Here is a 22,069-nt window from a genome sequence, read left to right as displayed (position 1 = left end):
AACTTCCTTTTTGTAGTTGCAGATGGACAGAATGCCTTTATTTATTTGGTGCTAAGGATGGAACCCAGTGCCTCACACATGCTAGGCAAGTGCTCTACCACTGAGCTACAGCCCCAGGCCAGGTATAGTATTTTGAATGATGAAGACTGCTAAGGAATACTGTTGAATAAACTTTCAAAACAAATTTCAAACAGCTACATCAAAATCTGTTCAAATAATTGGAATAAAACTACTGGTTTTTTTTTTCTTTTCCTTATTTTCCATTAAAGAGTTATCCAGGGTGCATCTTTACTCCACTTTTCTTAAGCGTTATGTTTCAGGGGGCTGGGGTTGTGGCTCAGCAGTAGAGCACTTATCTAGCATGTGTGCTGCACTGGGTTTGATCCTTGACACCACATAAAAATAAATAAGTAAAATAAAGGTATTGTGTCCAACTACAACTAAAAAAAATAAATAAATATATACATATTAAAAAAAGTTATGTTTCAGGGGGCTGGGGTTGTGGCTCAGTGGTAGAATGCTTGTGTGAGGCACTGGGTTCGATTCTCAGCATCACATATAAGTAAACAAAATAAAGGTCCATCAACAACTTAAAAAAAAAAAAGAGTTATGTTTCAGTACATACATGAAGAAGCTCTTCTTTAGGAAATTTTAGAAAAATGAACAAAGCTAATGACTAGCAAAGTCCCTCAATTTTTCCCACTGCAGTCACCCAAGATCATTTTAGATTTACTTGGTATGTGTAATTGCTATGTCTGAAGTAGCATCTTATCAGTGACTTAAGAGGAAAAAAATTTTCCTCCCATGAAACTTAATTTTATACATTTAGGGTGGAGATAGTATCAGCTTGAGCAAACTTCTCTTTCAAATAGCCTTTCTGTTCACTATTTGAAGCATCATCCCCACTAGTAGAGACATATTTGTACAATTTACAAAGGAGCAAAAAAAAAAAAAAAAAAAAAAAAAAATCACGTTACTACTCACAGTAATCCATCTTTGACTTAAGGCAATACAAGCATTTGTCAGAGTCATGTCATAACTGCAATAAATAAATAAATATTAAAATGTTAAAATTTTATAAATGTGCACATGCTTTTGCATCAATGCAGTGTTAGAGCTACAGAATGCACTTATATTTCAAAGTTCCTTTTAAATAAAGATAAACAACTACAAAGTGAAGGAAATAGAATTTTTTTTTTTTTTATTCTGACATTTTAATTTGGTTTGAATGTAAGTCACTTTTTTCAAGCAAAGAAACAGAATCAACCTAAGGATGTGGTTCTCCAGGGATCCAAGTCAAGTCTTGAGATCTTCAGCAGAATGACACTATAGTACCAGGTGCTAGCAATAGGGTTATACACTCTAAGTAGCAACAATTTATCTTCAGTTTTCATTAGGGAACAGCCAAAAGTCCAGTCTTTAAAGGCATTGTATATAGAACATCTTGATCTACAAACGACAGAATGACCCAAATTATATGCAGGCTAACCCATTGGGAAACAAGATCAGACCTGACCAAGGATTGGTTATCAGAGACAGTGCTTATTCTTTGAAAACTTACTCTGTGGCTTTAAAAATTCCTGGTTCCTGTTACTAAGAAAAAAGTAAAAAATATTACAGATGGATCCACGCTAATATGTGATTTTATGGAGGTCTTCCACCAGAATGTGAAGGTAGAGTTAAGTGTAGGGGATAAGAGCTTTTGATATTTTAAAAATAAAATACTTTGTAACTAAGAAATCAAACATACCATACTCTTCCATTTGCTACAATAACAAATTGACAATGAAGACTATTTAAAAGAAATGCTAACTCTAAAGAAGGAAGGAATGGTAACACTTTCCACTACAGAATAATCTCCTGCTTTCCCAGATAATTAGCATTGCTATTCTTCCATGATACAAATTCATGTGGGTTTTGCCAGGGCCAGATAAAAACACACTGTTTCCTAATTAGCTAAACATTTTTGGGATGGACCCATAAACTCTGGCCATTGTTTGGTCAAACATCTGAAAACTGCATAATTCCTCAGCCCTTACGCATAGTTTCTGCTCAATATTTTAAACCTGGGTTCAGTCCCACTGTGACTTGTCTTAGGGCTGAGGTGTTAGTCATTAAAGTCTGAATATCATCGGAGGAGTAACCCTTGTAGCCTTTAACTGCATAGTAGGTGATGAGCAGATGGTAAAATCCTGGCAGGAACACCAGAATGCCAATGATCAGGACAGGAACAGACCGGTCTGCCCACTCTTTGCTGATGTAGCCTGACAGCAGGAGGGAGCATATGATAATGAGAAAGGCGCCAATCAAAAATAGCACAGTGGCAAGTGCTATACCCTTATAAGGGATCTTAGGAGGGCTTTCTTAAACTGAAGGTCAATGTAGCCATCATCTGTGCTGGAGCGCCTTGAGTATTTTACTTTACTACTGGCGATTCCAGTAGTCAGATAAGTACGAGAAGGCATCAGAACACGCGGACACAGCTACAGTCCGAGCACCACGTCAAGACTGGGGCTAGCAGGGAACTTGCCCATGGACACCAGGCGTCCCAGGCCTCATGGCACAGCCAACCTAACCTCCACCCCAGCAAGCACCAGCCTGCCACTGGAAGTGGAAATTTCTGACCCAACTTGAAGTATTATGGCATTATCTAAGAACTTAAAGATCCAAGTAGACATGAAGGAAACGCCTGACTATCCTGAGGGAATACCAAAGCAACACCCAGGACAAGGCTGTGACATGTTCAAGGAGTGCATAGCAAAGTAGTTGGAGTCTACGGAGCACACTTAGCGTTCACTCTCTGGCAAGACAGATCTAGGCACTCAAGATAACAAGAGGCACAACACAAAATCCCATTCTCATGGATTTTACTTTCTCTTGTTCCAGCCTTCTCATCATCCAGCAGACTGGCAAGTACCTACTAGATAACAGGCACTATTCCATATGCTAGACCCTTGAGAGAGCCAAAATCATTGTGTAATGACTGCATTCCTTCATTTTCAGAAGAAAGTGAATGAAGACCACTTAAAAGAATTACACTGTGATTTAAAAGAATTAAGCAAACTGAGTTATACCAATATATGTATACTCCCATCTTAGGAAATAAACTGTACATTTTGCAACAATAGAACACGTAACGTGTGCCAAATTCTTGTGAAACATCCCTTTTTGTTCATAAATCAGGCTTGCTTGCTGTGAAACATCTTTAGAGAACAGGGAAACACCTGCCACTTGGGGCCTAAGAGAAGTGAAGTTTTAATTAGGAGTTACTACTAAATCTGCTTTAAAGACTGGGTTTCCTGTTCTTTCCTAGGGGACAGAACAGAGAGGGCAACACACCTCCTTCTTCTGAAGCAGCAACTAGCTTATCTTCATGCAGTAGTCAGGCTGTGGAAGTACGCAAACCACTGTGTTTGCCTTTAAGAACAAGTGGGATCAGAGGTTCTCAAGGCCTCAGACAGTAAACCACCTTATATGAGAACATTCTTCAGCAATGATTTCTTAAACAATAGGACAGAGGGAAACTTTTGGCTTAGTATCCTGAAATTTTCTTCTCAGTGTAATTAAAAGAACTGAGTTAAGGATAAGCCCAGGGAAAAGAAGCAACCCCTATTTACTGTAAAACCCTAAGAAAAGTAATGTATAAAATCAGAGATGAGTCTTAGAGTGTTGTGAAGGGAAAGGCTTTCACAGTCACACAAATAAGTGTAAAGTTAAAACCGTGACAACCACGATGAAGAGGCGATACCCAGCACCAAGAAGCTCTCGAATGGAAGATCCAACCTGGTCACAGAGGTCAAGAGATGCTTCCATGAGGAAATGGTTCTTAAGCTGGATTGCAATTAACTGGGCAAAGAGGCCTGAGGTGGAAAGAATATTGTGCTTCAGGGCCTATGTCCAAGGGAGTGTGGAGAGTTTTGAGAGATCCCCAAACTGCCATTCTGACTGAAGCAAAAGGAGCAGAGTCAGGACCCTTGTAGTGTCCATTATAGGATTAGCCTTAGCCCCGAACCAACAAGATGCCTGTGAAGATTGCTAAGCAGGGGATGGCACGATACAGGTGTGTGCTTGAAGGTTTGCACTAGCTCTGTGTGGAGAAAGATAGGGAGGGGCAGAGGGGACACAAGTGCATAGCCAGAGCAGTTTTCCAGGTGGAGGTGATGACATGGGTTTGAACTAGAGGGTTGGTGGTGGAGTGAGGGGATAGACCTGAGAAGATATTTCTATATAGACAAGTGATGAGAGTACTAAAGATCAGTGGACTTGGAAACCAACATTCTGTGCTCCAATGGAGCAAAGTATTTTCTGTGGTTTGGGGTTTTCAAAGAATCTTTCTTTATAAGATCCCTGGGTGTATAAATGATTCCAGGGTTCCTCTAGCACTTTGGTATGACATGGAAGTAATCTTCAGGGATAGAGAATGAACTAATCAAAAAGGATCCCATAGCAATGCTGGTATCAGAGAAACACCCTTTAAGAACTTATTTTTCACCCAGATTTTTTTAAAGTTCAAACCAATGGCCAACAGTTGATTCACTCAACTTTCTGCAGCTCTCTTTTGCTCCAATCAGGCCACTGAAACTAAAAGTCTTTGAAAAGATTCCTAACTTTAAATTCAATGTTTTTTTCCCTCTGGTTCCTTTTCCCTCCTATTTTTACAATACACTACATTGCTGCCCACTCTATCACTTTCAAATTACTATCTGCAATCTCTTTTTGATTTTTAGCCAATTTTGTTCATCTTTCCTCTTTCCTAGGTCTCAAATGAAGATCCACTAAGGTTCTACGCTTTACTTCTAGCATTATTCTCTGTTAAATCATCTCCGGGCTGATGTCCAAATCCAGAACTACTTAAATTAATATTTTCTCATCTATAGCACTTAATAAGCATTTAAATATTTTAGAAATACTTCCATTGTATTGTAATTACTTGATAAATCTGTATTTGCTCTGTGGGTTCCTTATTCATCATCCATCATAATAGTGCCTGCCTCTCAATGTATATTGGATTGGACTGAATCTTCAACTAAGACCTCTTTGCCCCATTAGTTTTAATTCCTACTTTGCTCACTATGGTCAATCAGATGCCAATAGACTCCACCCCTGAAACATTTCCCTTCTCAGTTATTCTTTTTTTTTTTTTTTTTCCCATTAGCCTTGCATTACTTCAGGCCCTCATGATCTCTGGTAAGAAGATAATGTATTGATGGCACTTCTTAAACTAGGAAGTGTTAGGGGGAAAAAGCATTATTTTGGTGGCTTATTGTAGACATTAAGTTTCCGGGGCTGGGGGTGTAGTTCAGTGGTGGACCATTTGCCTAGCATGTGTAAGGCACTGGGTTTGATCCTCAGCACCACATAAAAATAAATAAATAAAACAAAGGTACTGTGTCCATCTACCAAAAACCAAATAAATAAATAAATAAATAAATAAAGTGGGGATGTAGCTCATTAGTAAAGTGCCCTGATTTCAATTTTTAGTATCAAAAATAAATAAATAAAAATTTACTGATGATTTATGCCATCTGCCTATTTCCAAAACAAACTTTAAAAACAGTACTATTGACATGACCCTTCCCCAGCTTCTGACCTCCTGTTTCACACGACAGTTCACAGTACCCAGGACCTCCTAGTTAATGAGGAGCTCTGGTTACCTCTTCCATGCCCAAGTTCTTGGTATCTCCCAAAACCAAACTCCTCCCAGCCTGGCCATTTGAGATGCTTTCCAAACACACATGACCATGACATGTATTCTTCTACCTCATTTCCTGCTGCTCCCCTATGCATCAGTCACACTAGACTGTTTATGTAAGAGTGGCTGGTAAGCAGTTTTAGTGACCTGAAGGAAAGCAGCAAGAAGCTGGAACACGCAGAAGTCAAAGTCCTCACATGACTGATGAAGACCAGGGTAGGGTGTTTACTTTAGAAGGGAATACATTAGAGGGGTAGGACTGCCAGGGCTTGAATCTCAACTCCTACTACTTACTAGCTGAGCAACCTCAGGCAAGCTTGGGCAAATGAACTAAACCTAATTTGCCTCCTCTGGAAATGGGAATAATAACTTGTAACACTGTTGTAATGATTAACATATGTTATTTTTCTTAAGACAAAAGTTTTATGGAAGGGACAACAGCTATTCTTTTCTAAGTCCCTCACTGTTGCTGCTGTGTAAAGGAGGCACTCAATAATTACTGCAGTGGAACGAACTAATCTATGTTTATGAATCACCGAAGTCAGTCTTTTAGCCTCAGGGCCTAAACACCTCAGAACTCTGCTGTCACAACATTCTAGTAACAGGCTAAGGAAGGCATAAAATCCTTTCAGATAGTTTGAGGAGCTCTAGGATTTAGGAGAGTGAGAGGGAACTCCTCTCAAGTAAGTGCTTACTTGGGTTTTATAGGAGGCAGGCCAGGGGAGTAGAGCCAGGCATTCCAATCAACTTGATTGAGAATATCAACCTGTGAACAGTAAGACCAAAAACCTAAAACTTTCAAGTCCTTGAGTCTACAATTTTCTCTACTCTGCCATATCAAGACAATTTCTAAGTCTCTTCCTTTTTTTAAATTAATATTTTTAATTGACAGATCATCATTGTGTACTTTTATAGGATACAATATGATGTTTTCATATACATGTGCAATGTGAAATGATTAAATATAGCTAATTAATATATGCATTATTTTATCTATATAAAATAAATTTATATCCATTACTAATGTTCTATTAAAAAATTAAAATAAGAAAAAAGTATACACAAAAAGTAAAATTTCAAACCACATTATTGAGGGTCTCTCTGAAATAGGAAAATTCTACATATTAGTTCATGTTATTGAGATCACATTTTAAAAAAATGCAATTAAAGAATGAGTCTATGGTCTGGGGTTGTGGCTCAGTGGTAGACAGCTTGCCTACCATGCATGAGGCACTGGGTTCGATCCTCAGCACCACATAAATGTAAAATAAAGATATTGTATCCACCTAAAACTAAAAAAAATATATATTAAAAAAAAAAAAGAATGAGTCTAAAAGCAAATCCAGGACCAATGCTACTATTAAGAAATTCAAATTAGCCTAACAAATAATAAATAAATAAAGCTATATTAATAAAATATAAATATAAATATAAAATAAAATATTTTTTAATCCAACCTTATCTTTAAAGTGGGAATATAGGAAATTCTTCCAGTCATCAGTGGTTATGCTCTTGTAAGAAAATTTCTCGACATAAGCCTTTAAGAATCCTAGGAAAACCTCTAAAAGCAAAACATAAGCAATCAATTCATAGAAAAGTAATTATCTGACTTACTTTTGGGGCTCAGCATTGTACTATTAACCACAAAGAACAGAGAATACTCAAAGAATAGGGAAACCAATGAGGGCTTTAAGAGTAAAAACATATAATTTTAAGGGAGAAGAGAAGTCCTAGTTATAGGTAAGGGAAGGACACATGAGGACAGAACAGGAACACACAGCACAAGGTGTAAAAGCAACCATCCTCTTCTGACCAGAGGACAATTCAAACACACCACAGGAAAGCCATCAAGTGCTTCCTTTAAGTGGAAAGGTGAAAGTTCTCAGCTTAATAAGGAAAGACAAAAATCATATTTTGAGGTTACTAAGATCTACAGTAAGAACAAATCTTCTGTTCATGAAGCTGAAGAAAGAAAAAGAAATTCGTACCAGTTTTGCTATATGGTTGACTGCTAGGAACTGAGACTATGCTAAGTGGAACCAAGATTAAGAGAGAACTACTTATGATCCTTTTTTTTTTGGGGGGGGGGGTAATGGAAATAACCATGTGTATTTGTCTGCTTAATCATCTACACTTAGAATATGGTTTGGAGCCAAACACAGCAGACTGCTAACACGGGCACCACCCTGGGGAGTGGGTGGAGTTGATGTGCTCTCACTTGCTACTCTTAAAAATCTCTTATAAAATAGGAATTTTTTCAACAAGTACATAATATCATCCTTAAAATTCTGTTGAGATTTGTTTTTTAAGTCAAGCAGCATTATATAAAGCTCAGGTTATTCAAAGTCTTAAGTATAAAAGTAACCTTAGAAAGCAATGCAGATTTCTCTAGCGAATGAACCAAAAGTATAACAAGAAAACAACCGTTTATAATTCTTCCCTATCCTTCACACATTAGCCTCCAAAAGGGAAAAAAACAAAATCCAGAAAATGCCAACACTTACCTGGTCCTCCAAGAAGCTGTTCCAGGTAAAAGAGTAAAGCAAACCCCTTCTCATAGGGAACTGAGGAATAGGCCACATCAGGGTCCACGTCTGTCAGATCAACTACAAGTTTGGTGAAAGGATGTGTCTCCCCAAAAGTTTTTATCTGCAGGATATGAAGTACCAAGAATGTTCAGATATAAAGATGGTATCACGAAGCAAACAAGCTTGTAAGGAAGTATTGCTCCACTCAGTAGCATAACTACTTCAGGGGACTGCAGAACTCAAACAAACTTACAGATTGGAAACATTGATAATGTTGTCAAAACTTGTGGAAGCCTTTCCACAAAATCTAGAAAAGTGATTCAATGCCTGGTCAGCAAATTCAGTTCTCAGGACAAAGCACTTAAAAATGACATAAGTATGTAAAATAAAATTCAAACATATTCAGCTGTATTAACAGCAAAGATCCAATGGGATCCCATAACTCCCAATTCAAGTTAGGTCATGAACACTACCTTCAATGATATACCAACAGAGGATTTTACCTGCATCTGCCTCATTTTCCACAGCTGTAAAAATGACTTCCTTGTTGCTAGTTGGCATAGATACTTTACAAACTCAATTTTTTACAACTATACAACTTTGGATGAATGCTTTTAAAAGTTCAATTTATTTACCGAATTTTGTAGTTCACCCCATCCTCCCAGAGCATGAAAATGTCTGAATTTTTCACCAAACAACCGCCCACAAATATGGCGTTCCAAATACACCGTATGTCCTTCATTTAACCTGAAAACAAGATTTTTTTTTTTAAATTAAAATGCTGTCATAGCCAAGGGAAAAATATATTTTAATCAACAAAATAATTCCTTTTTGGGGGCTGGGGATATAGCAGTGGTAGAGAACTTGAGCACCTCCCAGTACCACACAGCAAAAGAAGATACTTTTTTTTTTGGTAAGGGAGACCAATAGAGTAAAAGGAAGAAGCTGGAGGGGGAAGGGAGGAAGGGAGGTCATGGGGAATAACAGGGAACAAAAATCAACCAAGTTATGCTATGTCCATGTATGAATATACCACAATGAATTACACTTATATATGTATAATTAGAATGTGCTCATTAAAATGATGATGATGATAGAAGAGAGATTAATAGAGCACAGCAAGTGGATCAGGACAGGGAGGAGGAGAGGGAAAAGGAAGGTACTAGGTAAGGAGATTGAGGAAATTATGTTATGTGCATGTGTGAATGTCATAATGAATTCCACTATTGGGTGGGGAGGAGACAAAGATGGCAGAATAGAGGAAAGATGCATTCCAAGCTGCACTGTGGCAAGGGACCAAAGAAGTGCTATTCAGCTTCTCAGAGAGGTAGGTGAATGAGTGATTTCAGTGAAATCTAATATCGGACTCTCAAAGCAGCTTAGGGACTCAGAAATTTGGGTACAATCAAAAAAAAAAAAAAGAATACATCAGATTCACCACATGGGGGGGGAACACAGTTTTGGTACAGAAAAACCTGAGATCAAAAATGCTGCCTAATCTTAGCTGATCCAGATTGCACAGTGTGCTGGTGCTTGAAAAGCGAGCCCTGTATCTCAGCTGGCCACAGAGAGCTAAGGCAGGAGCCACCCTGGGGTGAGTACTCCACTGCAGAGACTGCAGGACCCAGGAGATCAGAAACACACACACACACACACACACACACACACACACGGTCAAAATACCCCAACAGGTGCCTATTGAGGGACCAAGACTAGGTCTGTTGGAACTTGAGTGAAACAGACGTGGAGTAGACTATCAGGGAGATTTGAGAGGGAAGGAAGAAGGAGAGCCCAGCTCACTTCTCCTTTGTGTCTGGCAGCTTCAAGACCAGCTGAAGCAGGCCAGGAGTCTGAGTGGGTGGGGTGAATATACCCAGGGTCTAAGCCCAGGAGGACTGCGCCCCTGGGCAGCAGTGAGTGGGGGATTGGCCCTCCTGCCCCATGACTGGATTTCTTGAGAATTGGACCTGCAGAAGAGATGGTTTGCTGTTCTAGCCCTAGGGATGGGTCAATCTATTCTCTCCAAAGGCCCACCCAATAAAGCCCTTGAGGACTGATTAGACATCAGCGCCACCTGCTGGAACTCCCCTCACAGAATGCTGCAGAAGCTGTACCCTGGGGGAGCACCAGTTAGTCCAACTGACAGTACTTCCTAACTCATCCACCTCTAGTGAGAAGGGAAGTGGGGTCCTACATCAAACAGCTTCAATCTTAGGTTGTTCCAACTGGCAACTGAGAGAGCACTGCAAAAACCGGAAGGGATTAATAACCCCCCACCCCTTGCTCTATCAGTACATAACTCAAGAATTAGGAAGAAAGACTATTGGACAAAGACAGTGACCACCCAATATGGTCAACTATTTTGCTTACCTAAGTGGAGACAGTTTCTTCGTTCTTCATTAAGATATTAGTATTTTTTTAAAAAAAATTACTTTTGTCTATTCTTTCCATGTGTGTTTGTGTGGGTGTGCACAAGCATATGTGAATTCTGGCTATGCTGATTGGTTCAGGGAGATATATATATATCTATATATGGGGGGGGAGGGAGAGAGAGAGATGTTATGGATACATACACTTATTTGTTTCTTTCTCCTCTCTCTTTTAGATTTTTTAAATGTTATTATTTTTTCCTAGAACTGTCTTTTGAGAGTTCCATTTTTTTTGGATTATACATTCTGGTTTGGTTTTGTATTATTTTCATTTGTTTACTTCTCTTGTCTCTCTTCTTCTCCTGGTAACAGCGAAATTCTATTGTTTTCTCTTCCTCTCTCCCAATAACCTGCTTCTATTTGTTTCCTTTAGTTCCATATAAACATCACCTGCTTCATCTCTTCTATATACTCTTAACTTTTTGAAATTACAAACTCTTTTCTAACTTCCTAACACATTTTCTTTTCCCCTAATTAACTGTATTTTTACCATCTTTCAGAACTAATTGGATTATATATCTTCACTCCTACCATTAATGCTAATTACAATCATTACTGCTGTGGAGAATATAGTTGACACTTTCTGTTTGCATTAAAGCCAGAGCTAGTGCATGATTATTGTTTTTAATATTGACAATTGCTAAACCCACTATTCTTGTTTATTGATGGTAATTAATGTTGAAGACAACATAGTAGGAACTGAGTGTTTACTTTAACACTGTACTGTTTGCAACAGTTGTTACTATTATTTATTTCACCCCATTCTGTGAGGTGCTGGGAACCTACAGGGACACTAAAAGTTTCACAGGTTAGAAACTCTGCTGCTGACCTAAACATTCCCAGACATTACTCCAACTCAAAGAAGTGAAGAGACAAAAGCCCTTAACCATCAAGAAGGACCCAAGAGGAACAATCAGAGAGGGAACTCAGGTCCCACCCCTTAGCATCTAATCATACATCAACAACAGAGAAAAGTCCCAGGACAAATTAGATAATTACACATAAAAGAACACGTGCAAAAAAACAAAGTAGGGGAATCTACCTCAATTGATATGAAAGTCCAAGACGTCTGAAAACACAAGGAAAGAGGCAAACAAATCTCCCCCGAAAATCCACAGTCCCCAACAAAGAATCCCACTGATAGTGAGGTGGTTGGAAGCCCAGAGAAAGATTATTCAAAACTGATCATTACAAAGTTTAGTGAACTAAAAGAAGATCTAAGGAAGGAATTGAGAGAGAGCCAACAGGAGAAGAAAGACCATTTTAATAAAGAAATAGAAATAGTGAAAAGAAACCAAGCAGAACTCTCAGAAATGATTATCCATTTTGGATTATATATTTTGGTTTGGTTTTCTATTTATTTTCATTTGTTTAATTCTCTTGTTTCTCTTTTTCTGAATTAAAGACACAATCAGATTAAAAACTCACTTGAAGGCATCACTAACAGATTAGATTGCATAGAAAATAGAACCTCAGCTCTTGAAGACAAAACTTCAGGCCTTGAAGACAGGGTATATGATCTTGAGAACACAGAATGCAACAAAAGGGAAAAAATATAGAACATAACCAGAATATACAAGAACTCTGGGACAACAGTGAAAGACCAAACCTGAGAATCACTGGGATAGAAGAGAATGTGGAGATACAAACCAAAGGCATAAAGAATATTTTTAATGAGACAGTTACAGAAAACTTTTCCTATATCAGAAATTAGATATCCACATACAAGAGGCTAACAGTACCCAAACAGACTTAGTTAAATGAGAACCTCACCAAAACATATCTTAATCAAAATATCTAATATAGAAAATAAGGAAAGAATATTAAAAGCCACGAGAGAAACATTGGGTCACATTTAAAAAGGCTTGCTTCTGATTTCTCAACTCAGACCCTAAAGTCAAGGAGGGCTTGGAATGGGATATTATAAGCCCTAAAAGAAAACAATTGCCAGTCAAAGTTATTATATGCAGTAAAGTTCTATTTCAAATTTGAGGGGGAAATAAAAACTTTCCATGACAAGAATAAACTAAAAGAACTCATAAGCACCAAGCCAGCACTTCAAGGAATATTCAAAGACAAACTGCACACAGAGGAATTAAAAAACCATTTAAGAGAGGGAACACTCTCCAGTACATTTTATGAAGTCCAGAACCAGACAAAGACCCATCAGAAAGAAAACTGCAGACCAATATCCCTGATGAGCATAGATGCAAAAATCCTTAATAAGATGGCCAACAAATATATGAAAAATGTTCAACATCTCTAGCAATCAGGGAAATGCAAATCAAAACTATACTAAGATTTCATCTCACTCCAGTCAGAATGACAATGGTCAAGGATACAAACAATAAATGCCAGTGAGGTCATGGGGAAAAAGTTTCACGTGTACACTGCTGATGGGAACCACTCTGGAAAGCAATATAGAGATTCCTCAAAAAACTAAGGATGGAACCATATGACCCAGCTATCCCACTCCTTGGCATTTTCCCAAAAGACCTAAATTCAGCATACTTTAGTGATATAGCCACCTCAATGTTTATAGCAGCACAATTAAAAATAGCTAAATAATGGAATCAACCAAGATGCCCAACAATTGATAGATTAAGAAACTGTGACACACACACACACACACAATGGAGTTCTACCAGCCATAAAAGGAATGAAATTATGGCATTTGTCAGTAAATGGATGGAAATGGAGACTATCATCTGAGTGAAATAAGCCAGAAATCAAAGGTCGAATGTTTTCCCTCATATGCAGAAGCGAGGGTAAAATAAAGGAAAGGGGGAGGGAAGGATAGGATAACATAAAGAACCAATCAAATATAGCATTAATAGATGAGCAAAAGGAAGTCAAGGGTAGAGGAAGGAGAATGGGAGAGGGGATGGAGGATGGGAGGGAAAAGGTAGAGGGAAAATGGTGGGGATTATTGACTGAAATTGATTTCCATGAACGTATCGTATGAGTTTGTTAGGATGAAACCAACTACTACGTGTAACTATAAAGCTCTAATAAAAAAATGAACACCACTATTATGTATAATTCTAATGCATCAATTTAAAAAATTAAAGAAAAAAAAGCACTTTATTTTTGGCTTTCCTATGTTCCTTTTCTCCTTATCACCCACAATATATTTCAGAATAGCTTATAGGATTCTTTGTGTCCTGTGGTACATTTCATTTTTACTTATCTGCTACTCTATTACTCATTGCAGTCCAAGCAAACTGCCAGTGTGGTTCCCAAGCAGTCAACCCAGCAACAGGGAGTTCAGCCAATCAGATGGCAACAGGGAAAATTAAGCCATAGTTCTGGTTTTACATGTCCATGTATTACAACGTTCTAGAACTTAATAACAAGCACAAACGGAACAGCTGGACTATTTTCTAAAACCATGACAAATGATACAGAATTAAAACAAAACAAGAATGAAAAAAAATCCCTGTCTGATAAAGTGATCAAAGTGATGAAAAAAAACAAGAGAATGTAGAAGACAATTCAGAGTCTTGGTAGGTAGACAGGGAAAGAAAGCAATCAATAACAAGAATAAAGAAAAGTAAATTTTAAAAGTCTTACCAAAAGTGATCCCAAGTTTTGTTAGTCACTAGATTTCCTGTCCAGCTATGAGATATTTCATGTGCAATAACCTAAAGGAAACAGTATTGATCAGTAGTAAAATTGATTGCCTTAATCTGAAACAAGCCATTATTTAAACACACTTGTTCTTTTAACCCCACATTACTCAATTCTTTTAAAAATATATTCAGGGTCTGGGGATATAACTTTGTGGTAGAGTGGTCACCTAGCATGTGCAAAGCCCTGGGTTTAATCCCCAGTATCACACACACACACACACACACACACACACACACACTCCTCCACCAGGGAATTACTCAGGTCAAGAAAGAAAAAAAGAAAAAAAAAAAAAGTGATTTATCTAGAGACCAAAAAAGTATAGTGTAACTAAAATAACTGGAAAACAAAAAAGAAAAAAGTATTAAATTAAATGAATACATCACTCATTGAAAATATTTCATGTGAATTAAGTTTTCTTAGGTCTGTTAAATCTAATTGTTAGTATAACAATGTCTCATGAGGAGAATCCCCAAGTTTTCTTTCATAACCAGGTTAAATATTATAATACCATGCAAATTTTATAGTCAGTTGCTTAAAACTTCTCGAGGAAAAGTCCATAATTGGAAATTTTGACTTACATTGGAGAGTGACTTGTCACCTGCCTACAAAGAGAGAGAAAATATCTTAATATCAGTAATCAAATGACAGACAACATTTTAAAGACTGCCTACCTCTACATCTAGTATACTGGCATTGATAGCCCATTCTGTTTCCACTATGGCATTTCAAAAGAGTTCAAAAGAGACAAACATTGAAGGAAAAAAATAAATCCAGAGGGCCAGTATACTGGTTTCTAACTGACTTCCAGGAATTTTTCCTACTTCCATTTTGTACATTTGCTTTTATTTACCCATCATGTTCCTTTTCTCCTTATCACCCACAATATATTTCAGAATAGCTTATAGGATTCTTTGTGTCCTGCGGTACATTTCATTTTTACTTAGCTGCTACTCTATTACTCATTTGGTTCAAAGTAGAAGGATTCAAAGTAGCTTACAAGGCATATAGAATACAGTAAGAGGCTCTGGGCCTGATCCTTTCCTATACATAGTGACTTAGCTTCTGTTTTGTTTTACTATTACCTTTGTGTCAACTGTAAATGGTGTCATTTCTTCATCTGGATACATAAGTCATCAATGGATTGTTGTTATATAGCATCCCCACCCCCAACATCCAAATACCCTGAACGTAATATTCTTGTTTCTTACATGGCCAAACCATTTTCTTTCAAAAGTGAAACTGGATAACAAAAATGGGCAATAAAAAAAAAAAAGAAACAAGGGGGGTGGGTTGTGGCTCAGCAGTAGAGCACTCGCCTAGCACATGCAAGGCCCTGGATTCGATCCTCAGCACCACATAAATAAAATAAAGATATTGTGTCCCACCACAACTAAAAAAAAAATATTAAAAAAAAAAAGAAACAAGAGTTCTATAAATATGGAAAAATATTTTTTAAAGTATTACTAAGAATCTAAGGTTCTTCCTATTTAGGTTTATTTTAAGGAAATCTCAATTTCAAACAAGAAATATTTACACTTACCAGTAGAGTAGGAGTTACAAAAGTAAGGCAAGGGTTCTCCATGCCACCGTAAGGGAAGGATGGGGGCAGCACCAATAGGTCATACTGCCCCCATACATATGGTCCTCCCAGATCTTCTGCAATCTTAAGCATAGATTCAGTCTGAAAAATTAATGCATACACATTTGTATGTCTTAATGATTACCAAAGTAATTTTTTAAAAGCATATGTTATTTTCTATGAAGTTTCTGAGTTAATGAAGATTATTTTAAATGAAAGTAATAAAAAGAATGTAGCAACTGTAAATTCACATAAAATAAGACATTCTTTGTTCTTTTACCATATTACTTAAAACCATCATGTCACATTCAAAATCTTCAATATGACCAACCTCAGAAAATTCATAAGCAGATTTTTCCACTTGCTCTTTCTCAGACCATACCAAAGTTCTTGGGCCAATTTGCCTGTAAAATTAAAAAGTTTCATGAAAAAAGAAATTCAAGGCAAATTATTTATCTGGTTATGGAAGGACTTAAAATTTTGTACACAGACATTTATTAAGTGGGAGTGGATTGAAGAGATGAGTGTAAATGGGAAGATATGAGTGTAAATGGCCTGAGACACAAGCTTGCTATTACCCATGCAGCTTTCTATGGAAGCCTGTCTGAGTCAAAGGAAAACCAAGACATGAAGTGCCCTTAAAGGTTAGCTTACTGACTCTGGTAAGATTTCTAGAGATCTAGTTTCCTCTTTCAATCACAACCATAGAAACCCACTTGTAGCTCAAAAAAGATTATTCCAGAACAAGAAAAAGAAATATATTGTTGTGCACTTACAAGTTGACCACTTTTATATAAGAAATAAATTGAACAGGTACAACATGGATGAACCCTGAGGATGTTACACTTAATGAAATAAACTGGTCACAAAAAGATAAATATTCTGATTGTACTTACATGAAGTATCTAAAGGAGTCAAATTCATAGGAACAGAAAATATACTGGTGGTTACGAAGGGCTATAGGGAGTGGAGGGGAAGAACTATTTAATGGATACAGAGTTTTGGTTTTGCAAGATGAAGAAGTTCTAGAGATTCCTTTCACAACAATGTGAATATATTTAACACCACTGAATGGCACACTTACAAAAGGTTAAAATATATTTACAATAAAGACAACGAAGAGCTGGGATTGTAGCTCAGTGGTAGAGCACTCGCCTAGCATATGCGAGGCCTGGGTTCAATCCTCAACACCACATAAAAATAAATAAAATAAAGGTATTGTGTTCAACTACAACTAAAAACATAGATATTTTTTTAAAAGACAATGAAGAAGAAACAAATGTATCGCATATATAGCGCTAGAAATAAAAATCTTTTTCATTTAAATTTTGTCTTAAAAATTTTGATACTATACCTCAAACAAGATTATGCCTTGGCATTCTGTCCTAGAAGGAGTCTCTGGAACAGGGCTTCTTAAGCTTTAAGGTGCATACAAATTATCTGGGACAGTTGTTAAATATAAATTTAGATTTAGTAGGTTTGGGACAGGGCTTAAGAACTTCTAACCAACTCTCAGGTAAGGCCAAGGCTATTAGTCTGACAACTACACTGGGTGTGTAGCATCAATGGTAACCAGTGCTAAGCCCTATAAAATTCAGTAAGAGTCACAAATGCAAGCCACAAGTGTAATTTGAAATTGCCTAGTAACCACTTTTTTTTTTAAAGCAAAAGAAACAAATTAATCTTAATAACATTTTTTAATCCAACATATTATCATTCTAACATGCAATTGATACAAAAATTAACACAATAGTTTACGTTTTTAAACGGCTTTAGAAACCTAGCAAATATTTATACCTAAAGCACATCTCAGTTTGGATGAGTTGCATTCCAAATGCCCAATAACATCACATATGCAGTGTAACTGGTTACTGGACAGTACAGGTCTAGATGCAGCTAGGTTTGAGCCTTGGCTCTGACAATTCCAAGCTGTATTACTAAAACTCACTGAGCACCAGTTTCTTCTTGGTAAAACAGAAACAAATAAATCATATCTACTCCATAGAACTGAGGAAGCAATGAGATAAAGGAATGCACTAAAGTTAGCACATAGTAAGAGCTTGTAAAGGGCAAGTGCCTGGACAATTACTAAAATTATCATTTACTAAGTGCCTCCTATAGGCCAGGAGTTTTACATATGTTAGGTCTGTTAATTCTTACAAAAATTCTTTGAAGCATGTATTATTTCTGTTTTCCAGGTGAAAAAAAAAAGGAAACTCAAAGAGGCAGTGAGTTGCCCCAGGATATAGCTAATAACTACTGGAGATAAGACCTAATTTGTCTGCCTGAGTTCTCTATCATGTCCACGCTTCTAGCAATTTAAAGATTATGACTACTGTAAACATTCTAATTTTCAATTGTTTAGAAATAAGAAAGCACAAAAAATTAAGAAGGAAGGGCACTTCAGCTATTAGAAAACTCCAGCTACTGGTAAAATTTTTAACAAAATATCTTATATTTCTGTACTATTCAGAGTTTCCAAGTGCCTTAATGTATTTTATCTTGTTTATTTCATATAACCACCCTACACAAGGTAGAAGAGGCAGATTTTATAATTATAAAATTCATAATTAGAATGAGGAAATGAAGATCATGAGTGACTCATTCCAACTTACATTAGAATGTAGATGTCAAACCAAAGGTAAGAGCATGCTTATTCTATAATACCTGGAAAATCTAAGGGGCAAGTAGTAAAGATTTTTTAGTTGAAAATTTATTTGTGGTCAAATATTTTACAATTAGATTTGAATTTTTCTAGAGCTGTTAGCATGATATCTAGAGAGACACACAAATGAGTGTTAATCCTAATAGAGGTTTAAGATGCCCATAAACCTCAAAATTTGTTCAAAAGCTCACCTGCTTTCTAATGCTCCAACAACTAAAGCAATCAGGTAGCAGGGTATCGGAACCTAAAGGGGGCAAACACAAACCACATGCTTGGATTAGTGTTTTTAAAAACAATACAGGGTCAGACAATTCATATTTCAAATTAAGTAAATTCTCTTTCAAATTTCCTTTTGTACTTCTCAAATAGTTCTCCTTTTTAAGGGGCCAAATAACTCAAAATTGTGATGCAAAACATTTCAAAACATCTATTTCCCTTTTATTCCAAGAAAGGAAACTTCTGACATGTGAAAATCATGTTTTCACATAGCCTAAAAAGGTACTTTGAAACATTTCTCCAAAAAGTAACATATAAGAAAGCAACTGTGCTTTTTCATTATGTTTTTTTCCTTGATTTTTAAAACATCATTCTATTTGTTTATTTATTGGTTGTAGATGGACACATACTTTTTTTATTTTATTTATTTATTTATTTTTATGTGGTCCTGAGGATTGAACCCAGTGCCTCACACATGGTAGGCAAGTGCTCTACCACTGAGCCACAACTGCAGCCTCTCATATTTTTAATTTAAAAAATTTCTCCATATTTTAAATCAGCAATGAGTGAAATTGAAAATTGTGGGAGCTTAGAAACCCCAGAAGCTAGATCTGGAACAAAACTGTCCATTGGTGGATCAGTTATTAAAAGACACATGCATGTACACATATACATACACAATGCATGCACATTCTATTCGTTAAAAGTCAAAGATACAAGTCCAATCACCAGCTACCTAGGAATTTTAACTTACAAGATGGTAACATAGCTCTTCCATTTGTAAACACCCTAAACAGCCATAAGATCACACAGTGGTTCCACGGCAGGCAAACATACAACTACTTAGAAGAACAGAAAGCTTGTCACTGACTAGATTGAGGGAAAATGGAATCAGGGCATCCCTGCTACACTATCTGGCAACCTCTTTCTTCAGTATAACACTTTCTTCAGTGTAATACCCTCTCTAAGTGGAACAAACTCCTATAAAAGCACAAAAGAAAAATAAAAAACCAAAAGAAAAGCTGTTCTTTAAACTTTTGAAGTATTTCAAGAGTTCTTTTGCTCTCTGGGTAGGTAAAAGCTATTTGCAGTTCACTATTAACTAAAACAAAATCTAGATACTATGATCTTACTTTTTGGCTGAATCTGTATATTTTCCTGCTTGGGTCTTCTGGGTCAGGTGCTTCTCCATCACGAATAGCACTCATAAGTGCCACCAGTTCTTTAGGGACAGACACCTAATCAAGAAAAAATGTCACTTCTAGTCATAAATAAAAGGGCCTATGTATCAGACTACATAACATAAAATAATCTTTTCCCCCTTTTTTGACTATACATATATTAAATGGGCTATGAGCTCAAAAGTAAGTACATATTAGTATGAGCAATACTTAAAATTGGCTTCACCAAAAACAAATATGAAATACCTATCCATTCATCTCTGCATATTAAAAGCACAATTTCAATGGAAACTAGATTCAAATCCAAGCTCTGTCATCTACTAACTGTGGGTAGTTTGCAAAAAATCTCCCTGAGCCTAAACTTCCCCATCAAATATGGGTAAAACTTCACAGGTTTGCTGCAGGAAATACATATAGAAATGAGGAGCCCAGCACCATGCCTGGCTATGGTAGTCACCAGCTCAGCTCCCCTCCATATCTCCAAGCCAAATGTATGACTCATTGTATGACAGAGACTAACTTTAAACAACTTTTTATCTAAAATATATACTTGGGGTTATAAATAGAACTTTTAAGGGTAGAAACTGTGAGAAACTAAAATTTATTACCAAAAACTGTGGAATAAATTTTCTCTGGAAAATATCCTTATGGAATAACTGTGAGGTCACTTAAGTGTGTATCCTAGCTCCGCAATTCTGAAAATTTAATTTCTAATAAATGTCAGAATAAAGGACCATCCCCTGGATATTTATGATCTAGCAAGCATACATTCCAGCACATGCCTGATTGTCCCTTCTTTTTTTATGACTTGAGACCCCAAACTTTTATAGAGGCAGGCACAGAATTTGGAGTACTTGAACCAATACTATAACAACCAGCATTCAGGAACTAACTTTGTTTCATCTCCTCCCTTTGTTTAGATAGACATATGTTACAGACATGAGACAATTGAGGTTGTGAGGTCCTAAGACTTGCTTAAGGCCATACAGTGAAGGAGAGTCCAGAACCTATGGTTCTTTGCCTCCAAGTATTACATTCTATAGCACTATAGTAGGTGTGGTTTGGTTGTAGGATGATCTGGGAATCAAGAAGCCCCATAAATTCTGTGCTTGGCCTAAGCAGCTCTAGTCTCTGAGATGGTGTTATCAACCGTAGCCTACTTTTTCTCCAAAAGATTAGCAGTACCTACAAAAGGAATACATTGGAAATGTATTGAGAAAAGTCTATAATATTAGGAAATCTAGACAGATGTTTACATGGCTATAGAATGCATTTATAGAAACTTTAATTGTGCAAATGTCAATTTTTAAAAGTTAAATAAAGGTCCTCAATTCTTGTTTATAGATACAGAATTCTGAACTCCTTTTGTAAAATGATAATGATATCCATTCTTTTTTTGTCACAATGTTTAAAACCACTTATAAAACAGAGGTTCAGAATGAATCTTGTCATATTTTAAGTAGAATTTATTAAATAAAATATTTTTAGTGCAAAAAAATTTAATTATCATCCTTATCACTTAGACCACATTTACCTATCATTTAATTGGTTAACAACTGTGATGTTTACCTCTGCAGTGTAGGTTAATTTCACAGAAGGAGTGTCCTGGCAAGGAAGAATTGCTCTGCAGTGGATAGCCTAGGAGGGGAAGGAAAAGAAATAGTTATTTCCCTTTCTCATAAACTGAGTCATTAAGAAATCATCAAAATTACAGCATTGTTCTTAGAAATATTCTGTTCAAAAACAAAATCAAGTCTCTCATATATTGGGATTTCTTAAAGTAGCAAAAATAGACCTGTGGGTTAAAAAAAAATCAGATTTTCCCATTTAATTTAGGATTAATCCTCATATTTCAGTTGATATATGAAGCCAACTAGTAAGCAGTGTTTCCAACTGTACTGTATAGTAGCAGTGCCCAGTGAGAAGTTCTGAGGAACCTGGAGAAAAAAGGCTCCATAACAAAATAAATTTGAAAATCACAAGCACATCACACTCCTGTCTCAGAAAGTTACTAGGAACATTGGCCTCCTGAAGGCTCCAGAAATACCTATAGAAAAAGAGAACTGCCCGGGGTGGGGCTGTGGCTCAGTGGTAGAGCCCTGACTAGCATTTACCCTGGGTTCCATCCCCAACAATAGGAAAAAAG

General features: G+C 36.7%; 1 protein-coding gene and 1 pseudogene across 2 annotated transcripts in view; both read right to left on the bottom strand.

Moving 5' to 3' along the window:
* The window catches only part of Lta4h (leukotriene A4 hydrolase), a 37,687-nt gene that overhangs the window by 5,182 nt on the left and 10,436 nt on the right, over window positions 1-22,069 (bottom strand). For both annotated transcript variants that reach the window (XM_027951755.2, XM_027951603.2), the window contains exons 4-15: window positions 21,493-21,561; window positions 19,876-19,980; window positions 18,718-18,770; window positions 16,193-16,265; window positions 15,823-15,963; window positions 14,861-14,884; window positions 14,223-14,293; window positions 8,856-8,967; window positions 8,197-8,341; window positions 7,150-7,253; window positions 6,388-6,458; window positions 985-1,039 (exon numbers count right to left, since the gene is read on the bottom strand). In XM_027951755.2, coding sequence (XP_027807556.1) covers window positions 985-1,039; window positions 6,388-6,458; window positions 7,150-7,253; window positions 8,197-8,341; window positions 8,856-8,967; window positions 14,223-14,293; window positions 14,861-14,884; window positions 15,823-15,963; window positions 16,193-16,265; window positions 18,718-18,770; window positions 19,876-19,980; window positions 21,493-21,561 — 1,023 coding nt within the window. The remainder of the gene's footprint in view (window positions 1-984; window positions 1,040-6,387; window positions 6,459-7,149; window positions 7,254-8,196; window positions 8,342-8,855; window positions 8,968-14,222; window positions 14,294-14,860; window positions 14,885-15,822; window positions 15,964-16,192; window positions 16,266-18,717; window positions 18,771-19,875; window positions 19,981-21,492; window positions 21,562-22,069) is intronic.
* On the bottom strand, window positions 984-6,369 carry LOC114105376 (transmembrane protein 230 pseudogene; annotated as a pseudogene).

Source organism: Marmota flaviventris, chromosome 3 (genome assembly GCF_047511675.1).
Source record: "Marmota flaviventris isolate mMarFla1 chromosome 3, mMarFla1.hap1, whole genome shotgun sequence".
Classification (NCBI taxonomy): Eukaryota; Metazoa; Chordata; class Mammalia; order Rodentia; family Sciuridae; genus Marmota; species Marmota flaviventris.
The sequence above is the reverse complement of the archived record's forward strand: the minus strand, read 5'-3'. Positions and strand labels throughout refer to the sequence as shown.